Genomic DNA, 17,659 nt, shown 5'->3' on the forward strand with positions numbered 1-17,659 from the left:
GGCCTGACGTGCTCTGACAACCAAGCCACTGCTCTGCTCATACTCAGTACAGATTTTTGGTTATTTTATCTTTTTTCTTTCAGGTAAGCCAGTAGAAGCACTATAATAGGGCTGGACATGGGCTTGAAACTGCAACATCCTGATCATATCCTGACCCTCACTGACCACTGAGCCACAGCTTCGCTCTGACTAATGGTTGCTTTTTGGTCATTTTATCTTTTTTCCTGCAGGTTAAGTCGGTTGAAGTGCTCGAATTCGGCTAAACAGGGGCTTGAACCTGCAGCTTCCCAATCATGGCCTGACATGCACAGACCACTGAGCCACAGCTCCTCATATTTGCTCTTGATTTCTGCTTATTTTATATGTGTTCTTGCAGGGAACTGCATGAATTTCAGCTAAAGTGGGTCTTGAACCTGTAACTTCCATATCATGTCCTGTCATGATCAGACCACTACGCCACTGCTGCACTCATGCTCAATACAGATTTTTGGTTATTTTGTCTTTTTTCTTGTGGGTGAACAGGAACTGCTGAAATTTCAGGTAAAGGTTAAACCTGGACGTTCAGGATCATTAAGCTGACGTACAGACCACTATGCCACTGGTGTGCTCATGCGTAACTTGTGTTTTTGCTCATTTTATCTTTCTTTTTGGCAGACAAAGATTCAAATTTCATCTAAAGCAGGCTTTGAAGCTCAAACTTGCCAATCTCAAGCTGACCTACACACCACTGAGCCACTGCTGCTTCAGTATGCATACATCTTTTTTGGTAATGTTGGCCTTTTTTTTTTTTCCCCCCAGGTTCGATCTGAAAATTCATCTAAAGGCTGACTTGAACATGCAACTGCCAGTTCATAGGCTGTAGTGCAGACCACTGAGCCACTGACACACTCAGACTAAGTCTACATGTTTGGTAGTTTTGCCTTTTTAATTGTTGGTGAAACGAGTAGAAGTTCATCTATAAGAGGGAATTGATCCTGCAACTCTCAGATCAAGGGCGAATGTGCAGCACACTGAGCCATTAATGCTTCACTGCACTTATAAAGGTTTTTGGTTTGCTAATTTTGTGTTTTTATTCCATGGTAAACTTCATCTAAAGAGTGAACTGAACCTGTGCTCCTCAGATGATAGGCTGATGTCTTACCACTGAACCACTCATGTTCACACTTACTACTGATTTCTGGTCATTTTGTCAGTTTTTTTTAAAGGTGTAACCATTAGAAATTTCTCACAAGTGGCTATCTACAACTCTCAGATCACTGGCTGATGTTTACATCACTGAGCCACTGGTGTGCTGATATGTGATGCAGGTTTTGTAAGTAAGAGCAGAGGCAGAGTTAGACCCGAGCATATAATCTGCAGGAAAAGAATAAAAAAAAAACTAAAGAATGCCAGGAAAAGTAACAAAATATAATATATAACAAATAAACAAAAATTAATTAAATATATGATGGATTGTAGTGAAGTTAGAGCAGTGTCGCCCTCCTGTGGGATAACATAATGCCAATTAATTTTATAAAAAGGTAAATTAAATATATGATTAATTCTAGTTAAGTTAAAATAGTGGCGCCATCCTGTGGTGAAATCTGTGAATTACAGAACAGCCAATAAAATACGGCAAATAATTCAAAATAGCTTTAAATAAACCACTAAACAAATTAAAAAATGTCAGGAAAATTATTGTAATTTAATGTGATATAATATAATATCAATTAATTTATACGTGATTCTAGTGAAGTTAAAACGGTGGGAAATCTGAGAATTACAGCACAGCAAATCAAAAACTGCAAATAACTCAAAATAAAAACAAAATAAACATCAAACAAAATAATATTAGGAAAGGTAAAATAATATAATACAATAAAACATAACGCCAATTAATTTAATTAAAGAGTAAATTCAATATATGATTAATTCTAGTGAGGTTAAAATAGTGGCGCCATCCTGTGGTTAAATCTGTGAATTACAGAACAGACAATAAAATATTGCAAATAATTAAAAATAGCTTTAAATAAATCCCTAAACAAATTAAAAAATGTCAGGAAAACTATTGTAATTTAATGTGATATAATATAATATAAATTAAATTAATAAAAATAATTTATAATTTATTCTTGTGAAGTTAAAACGGTGGGAAATCTGGAAATTACAGCACTGCACATCAAATACTGCAAATAATTAAAAAGAAAAATTATTACAAAAATGAATGACGCTAGGAAAAGTAACAATATAATATATAATAAATGAATGAAATAAAAATAAATTAAATATATAGTTGATTCTAGTGAAGTTAGAGCAGTGTCGCCCTCCTGTGGGGAAATCTGTGAATTACAGAGCAACAAAGCAAAAACTGCAAATAACTCAAAATAAAAACAAAAAAAACATCAAAGAAAATAACGTCAGCAAAGGTAAAATATCACAGCACAATATAACATAATGCCAATTAATTTAATAAAAAGATAAATTAAATATATAATTAATTCTACTGAGGTTAAAATAGTGGCGCCATCCTGTGGTGAAATCTGTGAATTACAGAACAGACAATAAAATACAGCAAATAATTAAAAATAGCTTTAAAAAAAGTCACTAAACAACTAAAAAAATGTCAGGAAAATGTTTGTAACTTAATGTAATATAATATAATATCAATTAATCTAATACAAATCATTTATAATTGATTCTAGTGAAGTTAAAGCAATCTGGGAATTACAGCACTGCAAATCAAATACTGCAAATAATTAAAAAGAATAATTATTACAAAAATGAATGACGCTAGGAAAAGTAACAATATAATATATAATAAATGAATGAAATAAAAATGAATTAAATATATAGTTGATTCTAGTGAAGTTAAAATAGTGGCGCCATCCTGTGGTGAAATCTGTGAATTACAGAACAGACAATAAAATACTGCAAATAATTAAAAATAGCTTTAAAAAATCACTAAACAAATTAAAAAATGTCAGGAAAATTATTGTAATTTAATGTAATATAATATAATATCAATTAATTTAATAAAAATAATTTATAATTGATTCTAGTGAAGTTAAAGCAGGAGGAAATCTGGGAATTACAGCACCGCACATCAAATACTGCAAATAATTAAAAAGAATAATTATTACAAAAAATGAATGACGCTAGGAAAAGTAACAATATAATATATAATAAATGAAATGAAAATGAATAAAATATATAGTCGATTCTAGTGAAGTTAGAGCAGTGTCGCCCTCCTGTGGGGAAATCTGTGAATTACAGAGCAACAAATCAAAAACTGTGAATAACTCAAAAGAAAAACAAAATGAACATCAAACAAAATAATGTCAGCAAAGGTAAAATATTACAGCACAATATAACATAATGGCAATTAATTTAATAAAAAGATAAATTAAATATATAATTAATTCTAGTGAGGTTAAAATAGTGGCGCCATCCTGTGGTGAAATCTGTGAATTACAGAACAGACAATAAAATACTAAAAATAATTAAAAATAGCTTTAAATAAATCACTAAACAAATTTAAAAATGTCAGGAAAATTATTGTAATTTAATGTGACATAATATAATATCAATTAATTCAATAAAAATAATTTATAATTGATTCTAGTGAAGTTAGAACAGCAGGTAATCTAGGAATTACAGCACCGCACATCAAATACTGCAAATAATTTAAAAGAAAAATCATGAAATAAATAATGCTTGGAAAAGTAACAACATAAAATATAATGAAAGAAATAAAAAATAGATTACATATATAGTCGATTCTAGTGAAGTGAGAGCAGTGTCGCCCTCCTGTGGGGACATCTGAGAATTACAGCACAGCACTTGAAAAACTGCAAATAACTCAAAATAAAAACAAAATAAACATCAAACAAAATAACGCCAGGAAAAGCAAAATAAAACAATACAATATAACATAATGCTAATTGATTTCATTAAAGAATAAATTAAATATATAATTAATTCTAGTGAGGTTAAAATAGTGGCGCCATCCTGTGGTGAAATCTGTGAATTACAGAAAAGACAATAAAATACTGCAAATAATTCAAAATAGCTTTAAATAAATCCCTAAACAAATTAAAAAATGTCAGGAAAATTATTGTAATTTAATGTGACATAATATAATATCAATTAATTTTATAAAAAATAATTTATAATTGATTTTAGTGAAGTTAAAGCAGCTGGGAATCTGAGAGTTTGAAATGAAATACTGTAAATAGCTCAAAATAGCTTAAAAATATCCTAAAAAAAACTATTTGTCTGTAAAAGTTATGCAATATGATCAAATATAACAAATGAACTGGATAAAAAATCAATTAAACGTTTAACTGATTGCAGTTCGAGCAGTGGCGCCTCAAATGGAAAGCTGTCAATGAAACGTTCAACACTGTACAACAGTACCCGTTTATTTCTTTCTATAAAAAAGCAGTCAATATAAGTGCAAATATAGGTGTGTATATATATAAAAACATCACATTTAACAAATATGCAACAAACAAAAATGTAATACAAACAAACCATGAGTAAAATTTCAATACAAACGTAACGTATGACATCTTGTGCTCACAGTATCATGTGTGACAGTATCATGGAAATACTCTCATATTATTAACATAACAAACCTTAACTCTAAACACCATATTCATATACTCCAAGGTAGATAAACAGCATAAACACCACAGTACAGGTCAATAAATCTTTCTTTTGTTAGTATATATATATATTTGTAAGTGCTGGGTTTATTTTATAGAAACTCATTTGTCAGCATTAAATTTGATAGTTAAATATATATCTTTCATAGTTTCTAGCAGATTTTGCATATTGTGAAGAGGTGAACATATCTGCTTTTATAATATATATATTTTAATATATCTATATATATATATATATATATATATATATATATATATATATATATCAGTATTATGCAGCTCATTGCATATTATAGGGTTCAATTAATTATCAAAGTAACTAATAACGAGCAACACTTATGTTAATACATTAAAATCAATGAACAATTATTGATTAATTCATTAAATAATGTTTAAAAACCACATTTGACTTTAATGATGTAACAGCGAATTCGGAAAATACATATTACGGAGATTAGTTCATGTTATCTAATGATAACCTATTAATGAAATACTTCAAATAATACAAGGAAGGATTATTAATTACTCTTATCATCAACTGATTTTTGCCTACAGTAGCTGCTGATTAATAGTTATTAGGGTAGTGGTTGTGTTTGAGTATTGGGTATGTAGAATAAGAGCATGCAGAATATGTGCTTTATAATATTAATAAACAGCCAATATTTTTATAATAGGCAGGTAATTATCCACTGGTTAATAGTCAGAATTAATGCTTAAATACTTAAAGTGATGCTACTTTTTTTTGCATGGTTCTTTGCAATAAAAAAAGTCTTCATTATATATTATATGTAAATAAGTGCTAAGATTATCGCCAGGAACGCACAGAGAGGGGAAGGATCGGCATAGGATTGCAAGGCGGGATTTGAACTCGGGTCGCCGTGAGCACTGGAGTGCATGTGTCGACACACTAACCACTACACTACTGACCACAGCAGTAGGATGACTGAACCTACACATATCAGCCTGATGAAGAGCTCATTTTAGAAGAACATTTCAGACAGCATTTATAGCAGGGGTGCCCATACTCAGTCCTAAAGAGCTGATGTCCTGCATAATTTAGTTCCAACCCCAATTAAACACACCTGGGGCCTCATGTATCAATGCTGCGTACACACAAAAACTTTGCGTACGCCAGGTTTCACGCTCAGAATCGCTCACTAACAATGGACTGAACGTGGGAATGTTCATGGCTGGCGTACGCACATTTTTTGTGCGTGTCTGTTTTATTTCCATTGGCGACTCCTAGAGGCAGTTGTGTTATATTCCTCTCTACAAAGTGTCTGAGCCTTGCAATGGCAGCTGTATGAGACGGGTTCAGCAGGTATATAAGATTTCCATACCATACAGTTGACCAGCCAAACATTAAAGCGCAAATTGCAGCGGTCGCCTGTTTTCCCAATGTAATCTGAGCAATCTACTGCACGCACATTGCTATAAAGACACCATCTGAAGATGAATTTGTATACATGAATCAGAAACATTTCCATTCACTAAATGTGCAAATAAAATATGATGCACAAACATATTAATGATTCCTACTTGTCTTTCTCGTGATAAATAGTTGGCAAAATCTGATATGTAGCGGGGAAAAAAAGAAGAAAGAGTTCATCAGACGCTGGATTTGAACCGAGTTCATACTTGAACATGTCAAAACATGTTAACATGTGTCATACGAGCTACGTCACTTAGACTGTTGTAGGTGCTTCAACATTTCACACCTATAAACCACACTATTTCTTTTTTAATCCACACAGTGCGATGTTCAGACCCAACTGTGTTAACCGCATCTGCTAAACTCTGCCACTCTATTTTTTTCTTTTGTTGTTAATTCCGGAGAACAAACTTGCAAATAACACCGCTTTTCTCCGGTCTACCTCCGAAAGCAGCACCTCCAATTCACATTCTGTTCAAAGTTTCTCTTCTTGCTTGATTTTGCCTTTGCTTTTTCGTTGGGTTTTGCCAAAGTAGAGTCATTAGCATATTCATACGGGGGAGGAGGCAGGGAGGGGTTTTGTGCTCGTGCATGTTGCGCTCAGTTTCACGTTCATTCGGATGTACAAAAGAATATGCGTGAGATTCGGTGTACGCAGTGTTTCATACATCTGAATTTTTTTTGCGTACGCACATTTACAGCTTTGTGCATACGCAATGTTTTAGTAAGATTTCCACGCAAGTCTTCATACATGAGGCCCCTGAACCTGTTAATCAAGCTTATTCTTGGTATAATAAAACCTCCAGGCAAGTGTGTTGATGGAGGTTGAAGCTAAACCAGGGGACACCAACATGCCAGGTTCACATGAGTCGCCTGTTCTAAAAATAGCTCAGCATAGCACCACATATGAGTAAGCTGCATCTAATATTTTTATAGGTATTCCTCTTAAATCACACTTGCATTGGTGTAAATCTGAAAATTACTTTGTTATATATTAAAAAAAAACTTTAAAAACAATTTCAGACAAATGAAGTGTTGCATATTTATCTAAATTGTTAAGTCATTGTTGACAACTACTGTGAGAAATCACGAACATGATCAATGTCTTCACATAGATGAATATTATTCATTATTGATATTAACATATAATTGAAAGTAAATTAAGAAAAATGTGTTATTTAATAACTGGAACCCTTTCACACTAATCGGTACCCAAGAAGTAGCTCTCAGTTTCCTAAAGGTTGGTAACCCCTGAGCTAAACTATGCAGGACACCGGTTCTCCAAGACCGAGTTTGGACACCCCTGATTTGGAGGTGTCTGCATATGAACTCTTCATATTTTGATTGTCAAAGCAAGGCTGTTGATGTTGTGAGTTATAATGACAGAGTGCTTTCTGAAACGTGATTTGCTTTACAGTTTTAGACAAAATTCAATTTAAGAGTTCACGCTTAGATATTGCTTGATAATAATAGGTTTGGGATGCTGTCCAGGAGAGAACCCTGAGCTCGGAGATAATTGAGCCCGTGGCTCCTGCCTGGTCAATAAGCATGTAAGGCATACCTGCCAACACTCTTGTTTTTCCCAGCAGTCTCCCCTATTTTAAACCCATCTCCCGTATTGTTGTCTCCCAGAAAAATCCCAGAATTACACCCCTCCCCCACCCGCTCTACAGTCCGGCAAGCTTTTTGGCACAGTCGCGCATCCATCTCCATACCTGCTCCCCGCACAGCACAACGCTCCCCCTCACAGTCCCGAACACCCCAAGCCCCCCACACTTCACTTCACCGGTCTCACAGATTTTCTGAACTAAATGTTGGCAGGTATGATGTAAGAGGGGTACGAGATCAGGTATTTCTGGAAAGCTGCCTCTGTTAAAGGGGGAGATGGGGTGAAAGGGGTGTTTCTTCACAAAACGAAGGTAAGGGAGTAGTTTTAAGCCGCAGTCACACTAGAGTTTGAGCTTGCGAAATTCTGTCGTACGACCAGTGTTGGGGAGGTTACTTTGGAAATGTAATAGATTACAGATTACAAATTACCGTATTTAAAATGTAATAAGTGAAACTACTTTTCGATTACTTTATAAAAGTAAAGTAACTAATTACATTTGATTACTTCTAAGTTTCTGATGGACATTTTTAACTAAATTATTTTTAAGCATTTATACCGAGGACATGTTCCCCCCCCGGGATTTATGACCGTTGGTGCGCCGCAAATCAAAAGCATCAGAATTGCACCACCTTAATAAATGACCTTAGCAGAAGGCATCGTGCATATCAAAAACAGGCAAATCAGCAGATTAATACTATTCAACATATCCCAGATTTTTAAGAACATTTTTAGATGTAACCCCATGTGTAATCTTTAACATTTTTACAAGTAACTGTAATTTAATTGCACATTTTTCTCAGTAACTGTAACGAATTACTGTAACTTTTATTTTGTAATTAAATCACGTAACGTAATTACGTACGTGCAACTAGTTACTCCCTTACACTGCGTACGGCGCTGCGAAAAGGTGATTAGACATTTAAACAAGATGATTAGACATTTAAACAAGCGAGCAATTGGTCCATATCTACATTTCTGTTCAGAGAGGTCATGTTTTGATCCTTGATTGGTCTCACACATGCAGCAAACTGCAAAACTTGTCGCACGAGCCTGCGTTTTCGGTCTGACACATTTGAGTGCGTATGAATGGAAGTCTATGGGGAGAAAAGTGCAGTGTGACCACAGCTTTAGCCAGGCTACTTATAGTGAATTTGGATTAATCTGATGGGTTAACTAATAATTATAGATGAGAGACCAGCTTCGTGCTCCTCTCGAAATTAGTTTGTGAAACTTCACTTATTTCCAAGTCATGTTTAACAGAGCAAAGAAATGTTTCTAATATTGTCTTCTGGAGAAAGTCTTTCTTAAAAAGTCTGTAAGAATTATACAGGTGTTTCTTTTAGTTTGGCTGCAATGAAAGATTCACTCATTCATTTTCCTTTGGTTTAGTCCCTTTTTATCAGGGGTCGCCTATTTTATCAGGGGTTGCCACAGCGGAATGAACCGCCAACTATTCCAGCATGTGTTTTACACAGCGGATGCCCTTCTAGCTGCAACCCAGCACTGGGAAACACCCATACACATACACACACACTACGTCCAATTTAGTTCATCGGTTCCCCTTTAGCGCATGTGTTTGGACTGTGGGGGAAACCCACGCCAACACAGGGAAAACATGCAAACTCCACACAGAAATACTAACTGACCAAGCCAGGACTCGAAACTGTGACCTTCTTGCTGGGAGGCCACAGTGCTAACCACTGAGTCACCGTCACGGTCATATTTTGTTATTTGACTTGCATTATGGGATCTTGATCATTCTTCCAAAAAATGTTAACCTTAAAACCTGTAAAAACTGCATTTTTAATAGTTTGCAGTGATATATTGTCTGGGTTTGTGTTGTGTATTACGCTATGTAACACCTTGCACCACTTTATCTTATTTTACAGCCTTATTTATCTCTATATATTATTTTAAACTAATAAAATGTCACTAAAAGTCACTTTGTTAAACTGCAGAGTTGAATTTTCGACATCAAAAGTGGACAGAGCAGAGATCAACATCCCATAATGCAATTCACAACTTAAATAAACAAACAGAAAACACTTGTGAATCACTGAATAAGGCAGCTGTGCATTGAGAGACATTTCCCACGGTGTATGCAGTGTTGGGATTGAGTTGTGCGTTACATCACTGTGTCGTTATAACAGCTCCTCCAGCTCAGTGAAGTCTGCCACGTCCGTCTGCAGTTTCTCTCGGATGGGTTTTATCAGGTCTGTCAACTGGCTGTTGTTTAGGATGTCCCGCGTCAGGAATCGCTCACGTTTGATCTGCTCGTTCAGAGCTTCGGGAACATCCGGGATCAAGTAGGACAGCATGAACTTGGTGAAATACACAATGTGCTGAGAGGAGGAGGAGAGAAATAAAATGCACAGTCATAACCTTCAACTGCACGAGCATTAATATAATATGATAAACCGTCCCTACAGGCTTAATAAAACACTGCTAACTTATAATAAAATACTAACTAGCTGTTTATAGTAAGTTAGAACTTGGGTTTAGGTTTTGGGTAGGATTAGGGATGCAGAATAAGATCATACTCCTAATAAACAAGATAGCGTGAATTTGATGAAATATACAATGTGCTGAGGGAAACCCTGCACATTTATAACCTTCAACTGAACTAGCACTAACAGTGGGCTAATACAACATGATAATCAGTCCCTACAGGCTTCTGTCAGCTCAATGATCAAAACAAAAGAAAAAAAAAACTTTACAATTTTATCCTCCTTACACCGGCTGCCTGTTAATTTTTTTAATATTGCTTCTTACGTATGAAGCTTTAAATAATCTAGCTCCTGTTTATCTAACCAAGCTTCTGTCTCACTTCAATCCAACTCGCTCTTTAAGATCTCAAAACTCAGGGCTTCTGGTAGTACCTAGAACAGCAAAGTCAATTAAAGGAGGTCGAGCCTTCTTATTTATGGCTCCTAAACTCTGGAATAGCCTTCCTGATAATGTCCGAGGCTCAGACACACTCTCGCAGTTCAACACTTGATTAAAGACTGATTTTTTTACTGTCAAAAATGTCAAATAAATCATAAGATGATCTTAAGTCACGTACCTCCACCACGATCATGAAAGCCAGTTTGGCGGCGATGACATGCCAGTAATAAACATTGAACTGATATGGGTTCTGATGATCAGGGGGATTCCTGTAATCTCGATACCTGAGAAGAAAACAGAATACAGAATATTTTTATTCACAGGATCGCAATTGAGTTCGTAGCTGAATCAGTTTGATTTAATATCGATTCATCTGGATATTTCTCTGTAAAATAAAAGTAAAAGGATGCCAATTCAATAAAGATTGGCTCTTGATTTGTTTGGAGCTATGGATATTTAAACATTATAAATTAAGCAACATTTAATAAATTATATTATATTGTAAAATTAGAACAATTTATGTACATTCAGTAATATTTATATACAACTATAGCAAGCATTAAATAAAGTAAAAATAGAAATAATGCCAAATTATTTATGCTAATTAATGCAATTATATATGTTTATGTATTTAAAAAAAATGCTGTTATAATTATTACGATTAAAATTATTATATAGCCACATAAACATATAAATAAACCAGTTTTATTAAAGCTAAACATAATTAAACATAACTAAACCAACACATATACACATCAATTTATAAAAGAAAAGTTGTTTCAATGAGGCAGAAATAGCTCTTTAGGCTAACAATTCATTCATTCATTTTTTTTTCGGCTTAGTCCCTTTACTAATCTGGGGTCGCCAAAGAGGAATGAACCGCCAACTTATCCAGCACATGTTCCACGGAGTAGATGCATCCACACACACTCATTCTCTACAGACAATTTAGCTTACCCAATTCCCCATATAGTGCATGTGTTTGGACTGTGGGGGAAACCGGAGCACCCGGAGGAAACCCACACGAACAAGGGGAGAACATGCAAACTCCACACAGAAACGCCAACTGACCCAGCCGAGGCTTAAACCAGCGACCTTTTTGCTGTGAGGCAATTGTGCTACCCACTGTGCCACCGTGCCGCCCCTAGGCTAACAATAACAATCTTTATTAAAAAAAGTTGTGTTTTTAAGTTTCTAAATGGCTCCTTGAAGAATAAATGACTGAATTCCAGCTTATAACTACAAATCAATCCTAACCAAACGTCTCTGTCCACTCCCCGTATTATTAATCAAACATTTGCATTTTCTATGCAAATCTACTGACGCTCTGCACTTTTTATGTAAATGACCCAGGTCTCACAGCTCACTTATAGTCCTTGTTTGTGCATTTTATGTGCATCTTTATACAGTGCATTTTATTGTGCATGACTCAATGCAAGCATTTTTAAGCAATTCCATGCAAAACCCTAAAAAGCTGAACCCTTTGTTTTTTTTTGCTTAGGCTTGTATTTTACAGTGCTGTAAAAACACTCAAAAATGTCTCTGTCAATGTTTTCAAATGGTTATATTTGATTTACCAAAGTCATACAAGAGCCAATTTTACATTGGTCACATCCATAACCAAGTTTTTCCCTCGTTCATTCATTCATTCATTCATTTTCTTTTCGGCTTAGTCCCTTTATTAATCAGGGGTCGCCACAGCGGAATGAACCGCCAACTTATCCAGCATACGTTTTACACAGCGGATGCCCTTCCAGCTGCAACCCATCCCTGGGAAAAGTTTTTCCCTCATAAATATAAGATAAAATGAATCATGTTTGCTCTTTAGTGAGTCAACTCTTCTCATTGTGATTAGCATGGTTTGTTTTGGGTTGTGCTGTTAAATTCACAGAATTTCTCCAAAGTATGTTGTAAATTGTAAACTGGCAGAGTTTTTTGGTTACATTCATAACACATCTTTATTTTCCTCATTTAAAAATATTAAACATGTTGACAGATTGATATTTTTTTGATCTCATAACTCTGATTCCATACTGTTTCATTATAAAGTTAACATAGAAATTCACATTAGAAAGTGTGTTTTGAGATCTTACTGCACATGTTGCATTTATAACATTGGAATCACACTGGTTAATCTCTCCTCATCACAACCTTTATCAAATGTTTAAATAGTAGATGACCATAGACAGACTCACCGGCACGTGGTGATGTTGTTAAACCAGATCGGTTTGATGTCGTCTCGAGGTCTGGTTTTATCGTCAAAGTGACTAATGTTGAAAACAGACAGAGAGCTGTCGATGAAGCCGGCCATAGTGTGGTTTGAGTTCTCTACGTAAGGACTGACAGAAAAAGCCCAATAATAAACCAGACGAGGGATCATGTCAGAAGTGAAGGCGATGATAGCAGTCTGGAGAGAGAAAAAAAGGATGTATAATATAAATCACACAAATACAAAAACAACTGAACTGAACCTGAGCCAAATTTAATGACTCATTTGATTTAATTTTACAAGCTTCAGTTTGATAATAGAGTTGAAGTCAGAATGATCAGCCCCCCTGTATGTTTTTCCCCCAATTTCTGTTTAATGGAGAGATTTTATAATAGTTTTAATAACTCATTTCTAATGACTGATTTCTTTTATCTTCGCCATGATGACAGCACATAATATTTGACTACATATTCTTCTAGCCTAAAAAAACAACCTTAATCAGTTAAATATGACCTGAGAAATAATTGAAAAAAAATATATATATTGTACAGGTTCAATAATTTTGAACAGTGAACAAAATCTAAATCACTCAAAAACAAAAACAACTGAACCTGAGTCAAATATAATGACTCATGTGATTCAATTTCACAAGCTTCAGTTTGATTTGGTTTTAAGTTATATAAGGATATATATGACATATATGTTTGATTCACAAGCTTGCAATTTGATTCAGTCCCAATTGACATTCACATTTAACATCAATTGACTTATATTTATATCAGATACAGTACATTTTTAATTCACAAAGCAGTTCAATTAAGATCCAGTCCAGTAGAGTCTATTTTTGATTTGCAAGCTTGCAGTTTGATTTAAGTATAATTCTTGGTTATTTTGGATATGCTGGATTTAGTTTGATAACAAATTTGGCTTTATATCATGTACAGTATGAACATTGTGATTCACAAGTTTGCAGTATGATTGAAATATAAATAAAACATTTTAGACCTTTAATTTAAAAGCTTGCACTTCTAATCATTTACAATCTCAATTCAAATAAATAAGATATTGATTCAGTTGGATATATATATCAGGTGCAGTAAATTTTTGGTGAAATTAGTTTGTTTTAATTCTGATCTTGATTAATTTTGATTCGATTCATTTTAAAATATATGAAGCAAGATTGCGATTCAGTTCAGACCCATTCTTAATTCAATTCAGTATCAATTCAAAAAGTAAATATTTGATTCACAACCATGCATTTTGACTATGTTATGATCTCAATTAAATTTGATTCAGTATCCATTAATTCGTATAAACTTCAGGTTGAGCACATTTTCTATTCACAAACTTGCAATGTAATTCAATTCAGTTCTGATTTTGATTGAAGTCAACTTAATATTGATTTGTATAATAAAAATTAAGTTGCACTTTGATTCAGTTTCAATTTCAAATCAACACCTATTTCACCGGCATGGACCACGTCACACTTTGAGCTAGACTTTATTTTAGGGGTGTAGGGATGAAGGGGATGGTAAGAGAACAGTGGGATGAAGGGGAAGAGAAGTAAGAGGATAAACAGTGAACAGGTAGGTAGGTTGATTTGGTATCCTATGATGATGCCCAGAGACTCAGAGTGGGGGTACTGTCTCTGTAATATTTTGGTAGAGTGACTGGACCCCCTGATTCAACCTAAGAGTAAAAAGAGTTATAGGATCGTGAATGGAAAGTGAGGAAACATAGGGAGAAAGGGAAGGTTCAAAACAGTGCTAGATGGCTAGTCTGCCTTAAATAAGTTTTAGGGAGTGGGTGATTGGTTAAGGAGACAAAGTGAGGCGTGGTTCTACCGCAGAACCTTTGTTAACAAGTTAACTCCATTCATGTACATTTATATAAGGTAAAGTACATTTTCAGTTCATAAACGTTATTTTAATATTAAAAGCTAGAAGCTAGGCATGCATACAACTAATGTTCAGTGCAGTTTAGAAAACAGCAGTGACTAAAATAAAAATGTTCAATATTTAAGAATCAACACCAGCAAATTCAAATGAAGAAATCCATGTTCTGGACTTACATTAGTGACCACCGCCAGAATGGTCACCCCCTGCAGGATGGGCTGCCAGGCTCCGATGTCCTGAGCTTTCTCTGGGACAATCCTACGAAACTGAGTGGTGAACTTCCAGGCGTCCACACGGATCTCAAACAGGTTATTGACCAGCGCCAGAAGAGGAGCCAGCGGGAAAGACGCCACAAACAGAGTCACAAAGCCAAACTGGATCACTGGAACGCAGCAGACATTCAGATAATCCTGAAACTCACAGCGATAACATGTTTGATTTTGACATCTTACCCATCTCCAGATATTCATAAAACAGGCCGAGTGTTCCCATCGGCTGGAGCTGATAGTCTTGTTCCCAGCGAGGAATCGCTTTTTCTGATCCCACCTGGGTGCAATGACGAAACATCAGATTCTTCAGCCACCTAGAAACACCATCGCTTATTAATGAAGCGCTTTTTACTGATGGCAAACACTACATTTTATATTACAATTTGAAGAGAAAATATTACTTTTACTGTAAATGTTGATATATAATGAAGCCTGAATTTATTCATACCCCTGGAAAATTTCGACAAAGTTTTTGTTCAAATGTAAATAAAAGCGGAGAAATATAATTTTGCATAATGATGCCTCTTGTGCATCATCATATTATCTTTTGGGATAAGCCGGTGTCTATGCATGTATTTTAATATACTATGTATGTATTTTAGAACTAAGCAGAAGAAGCGTATTGCAGACTTTCACTTTGACTGAAAAGCGCAGTCAGACTGGTGTGCTTCCTGTGTGTGTGAAACTCACGGCAGCAGGACTTCCTGTATGTTGTTCCAGACGGCCTTTCCAGTCATAATGATTGACAGCTGAGTGGTCAGTTCAGTCAGACAGCCACCAGGATCACACTGAACACAACAGCGTTTTAATGTCATGCCACATTTCTACACTAATTGCATAACAAATTGCTCCATTATAAATTATTTCAGCATCACTATTGCAATATGCAAATCTACAGTGTTAAAATCACAGGATCTGCAGAGCTAAATTGGTATTATAGTTGACCAGGGGTGCATTTCCAAAAACCATAGTTAGCTAACTAAGGTCGCAAGTTCCGTCATTACAAACATAGTTGATTTGGCATTTCCCGAATCCATCGTTCAAATTTGTACGCTTGCAACTAAACCTCTAGAGCTGTAGTGAGAAGCAGAGTTCCGGGCTGTGTTCTATTCCCAGTTATCCCCCCTATGCCCTAATCATTACAGTCATCTCTTTTATGAATTAGCCAATCTGGCCCTTTTTTTGTAGAGCACTTTGAAAACATTTATGCCATTTTAAATAGAGCCGTGTAGCTCAAGACAAAAGCTATAGGTGACCTATTATTTAAAAGCGGAATTTATGTTACATCTCCCAGGCTTGTGAAAACAAACCCTGCCTACGTTAATGCTTTTAATTTGTAGTAGGTTATTTATTCAGAAATGTATCTGTACTGTATATGACATGGGCCTGTTGGTTAGAACATTTCTGCAGTGGTTTGAACAAGTCAAGTAGTAAAAGTAGACTTTTCAAAAATAATAACAAATAAAAAAATACACAATATCCAACATAATATTAATGATTAATCATGTACTATGTTTAATAATGATAATAAAGGTTGATAATGATAATAAAGTTTTTTCTTTTGTTAATAAATAGCCTACTGTAAATTAGCCTTACAACCATTAACGATTTATATGATTTAGATATAAGATTAGAATACCTGTTAGCTAAGAGATTTTATATGCAAAATTCTCAGTAATATTTGTAAAGGAAACATTTATAGGCCCTATATGTGTTGTTTACATACATTTCAATTAATTTGCACCCCAGTAACACACCCCAGAATGTTAACAGCAAGTCATTGCAAAGTTTAATTAGCGTGTAAGCTTACATTTGCATGTGTTTTTAAGGTTTGCATTTAAAGTTGAATTCAAACCATTTGGGTACAAGTTAAGAGATTTATTTATTTATTTCAGACTGCACAGTGTTATTTTACATTTAATTGTTAAAAGTTTAAAAAGCTCTGTGTCTGTATACTGTTAGAAAACCATAAAAATATGTACTTTTAAATCATTTTTACTCGACACTCACAAATGAGTGAATCTGAAATGGTTAATATCACTGAAAATGGTTAATATCACAAACTGATGTGTAAACTGCCTGAGATGATGGTACAGTAGAAAATACTAAAACAAAAGGTGTGTAGACTCTACTATCCAAATGTCTGATGATTTACATATCGTTTTGCCTGTAGTATCTTCCCCATCTCTCACCTCCTCATTGCGAAACTTTCCTAACCAGTAGACGGGTTCTCCTGGATAACCAACAATCTTCCCTTTGAAGAAGGCGATGTAGAAACAAGACGAGTAAAAATTGACGAACTGAAAGAGGAACATCTTGAGCGTCAGGCTGTTCTCATACTCTGTTTTTGTCCGTGGCAGCTCTGAAACATGCACAAAAAAGGCAACAATTAATGATGAACTAAATTAAACAGCTTTACATGTTACTTGTTTTCCCCCATGCCATGTGGCCATCAAAATAAACAAGCAAATCAGGTTGTAATTAAAACTAAAATATTATAATAAATAACTTTATTACTTAATAAAGAAATTGGTCATGCCACATTTCTACACTAATTGCATACAAAATTGCTCCATTATAAATCATTTCAGCATCACTATTGCAATATGCAAATCTACAATATTTAAATCACAGAATCAGCAGTGCTAAATTAATATTATAGTTGATCAGGGCTGCGTTTACAAAAATCATCGTTAGCTTACTTAGGTCGCAA

At 34.7% G+C, this 17,659-nt stretch overlaps 1 protein-coding gene across 5 annotated transcripts in view; it reads right to left on the minus strand.

Annotated features, from left to right (window-relative positions):
- Positions 1 to 6,393: 6,393 nt before the first annotated feature.
- Positions 6,394 to 17,659, minus strand: part of ano6 (anoctamin 6) — a 37,716-nt gene continuing 26,450 nt past the window's right edge. For 2 of the 5 annotated variants that reach the window (XR_012401681.1, XR_012401683.1), the window contains exons 14-21: positions 17,139 to 17,308; positions 15,637 to 15,734; positions 15,130 to 15,260; positions 14,854 to 15,059; positions 12,769 to 12,980; positions 10,752 to 10,857; positions 8,276 to 10,029; positions 6,394 to 8,173 (exon numbers count right to left, since the gene is read on the minus strand). Coding sequence is in view for 2 of the 5 variants with exons in the window: in XM_005164462.6 (XP_005164519.1) it covers positions 9,829 to 10,029; positions 10,752 to 10,857; positions 12,769 to 12,980; positions 14,854 to 15,059; positions 15,130 to 15,260; positions 15,637 to 15,734; positions 17,139 to 17,308 (1,124 nt within the window). In the remaining 3 variants the exon portion in view is untranslated. Of the gene's footprint in view, positions 10,030 to 10,751; positions 10,858 to 12,768; positions 12,981 to 14,853; positions 15,060 to 15,129; positions 15,261 to 15,636; positions 15,735 to 17,138; positions 17,309 to 17,659 lie in introns of all 5 variants that reach the window. The other 3 variants (XM_005164462.6, XM_073946823.1, XR_012401682.1) reach the window with 2 other exon arrangements.

The sequence above is a fragment of the Danio rerio genome, chromosome 4 (assembly GCF_049306965.1).
Source record: "Danio rerio strain Tuebingen ecotype United States chromosome 4, GRCz12tu, whole genome shotgun sequence".
In the NCBI taxonomy this organism is placed as follows: Eukaryota; Metazoa; Chordata; class Actinopteri; order Cypriniformes; family Danionidae; genus Danio; species Danio rerio.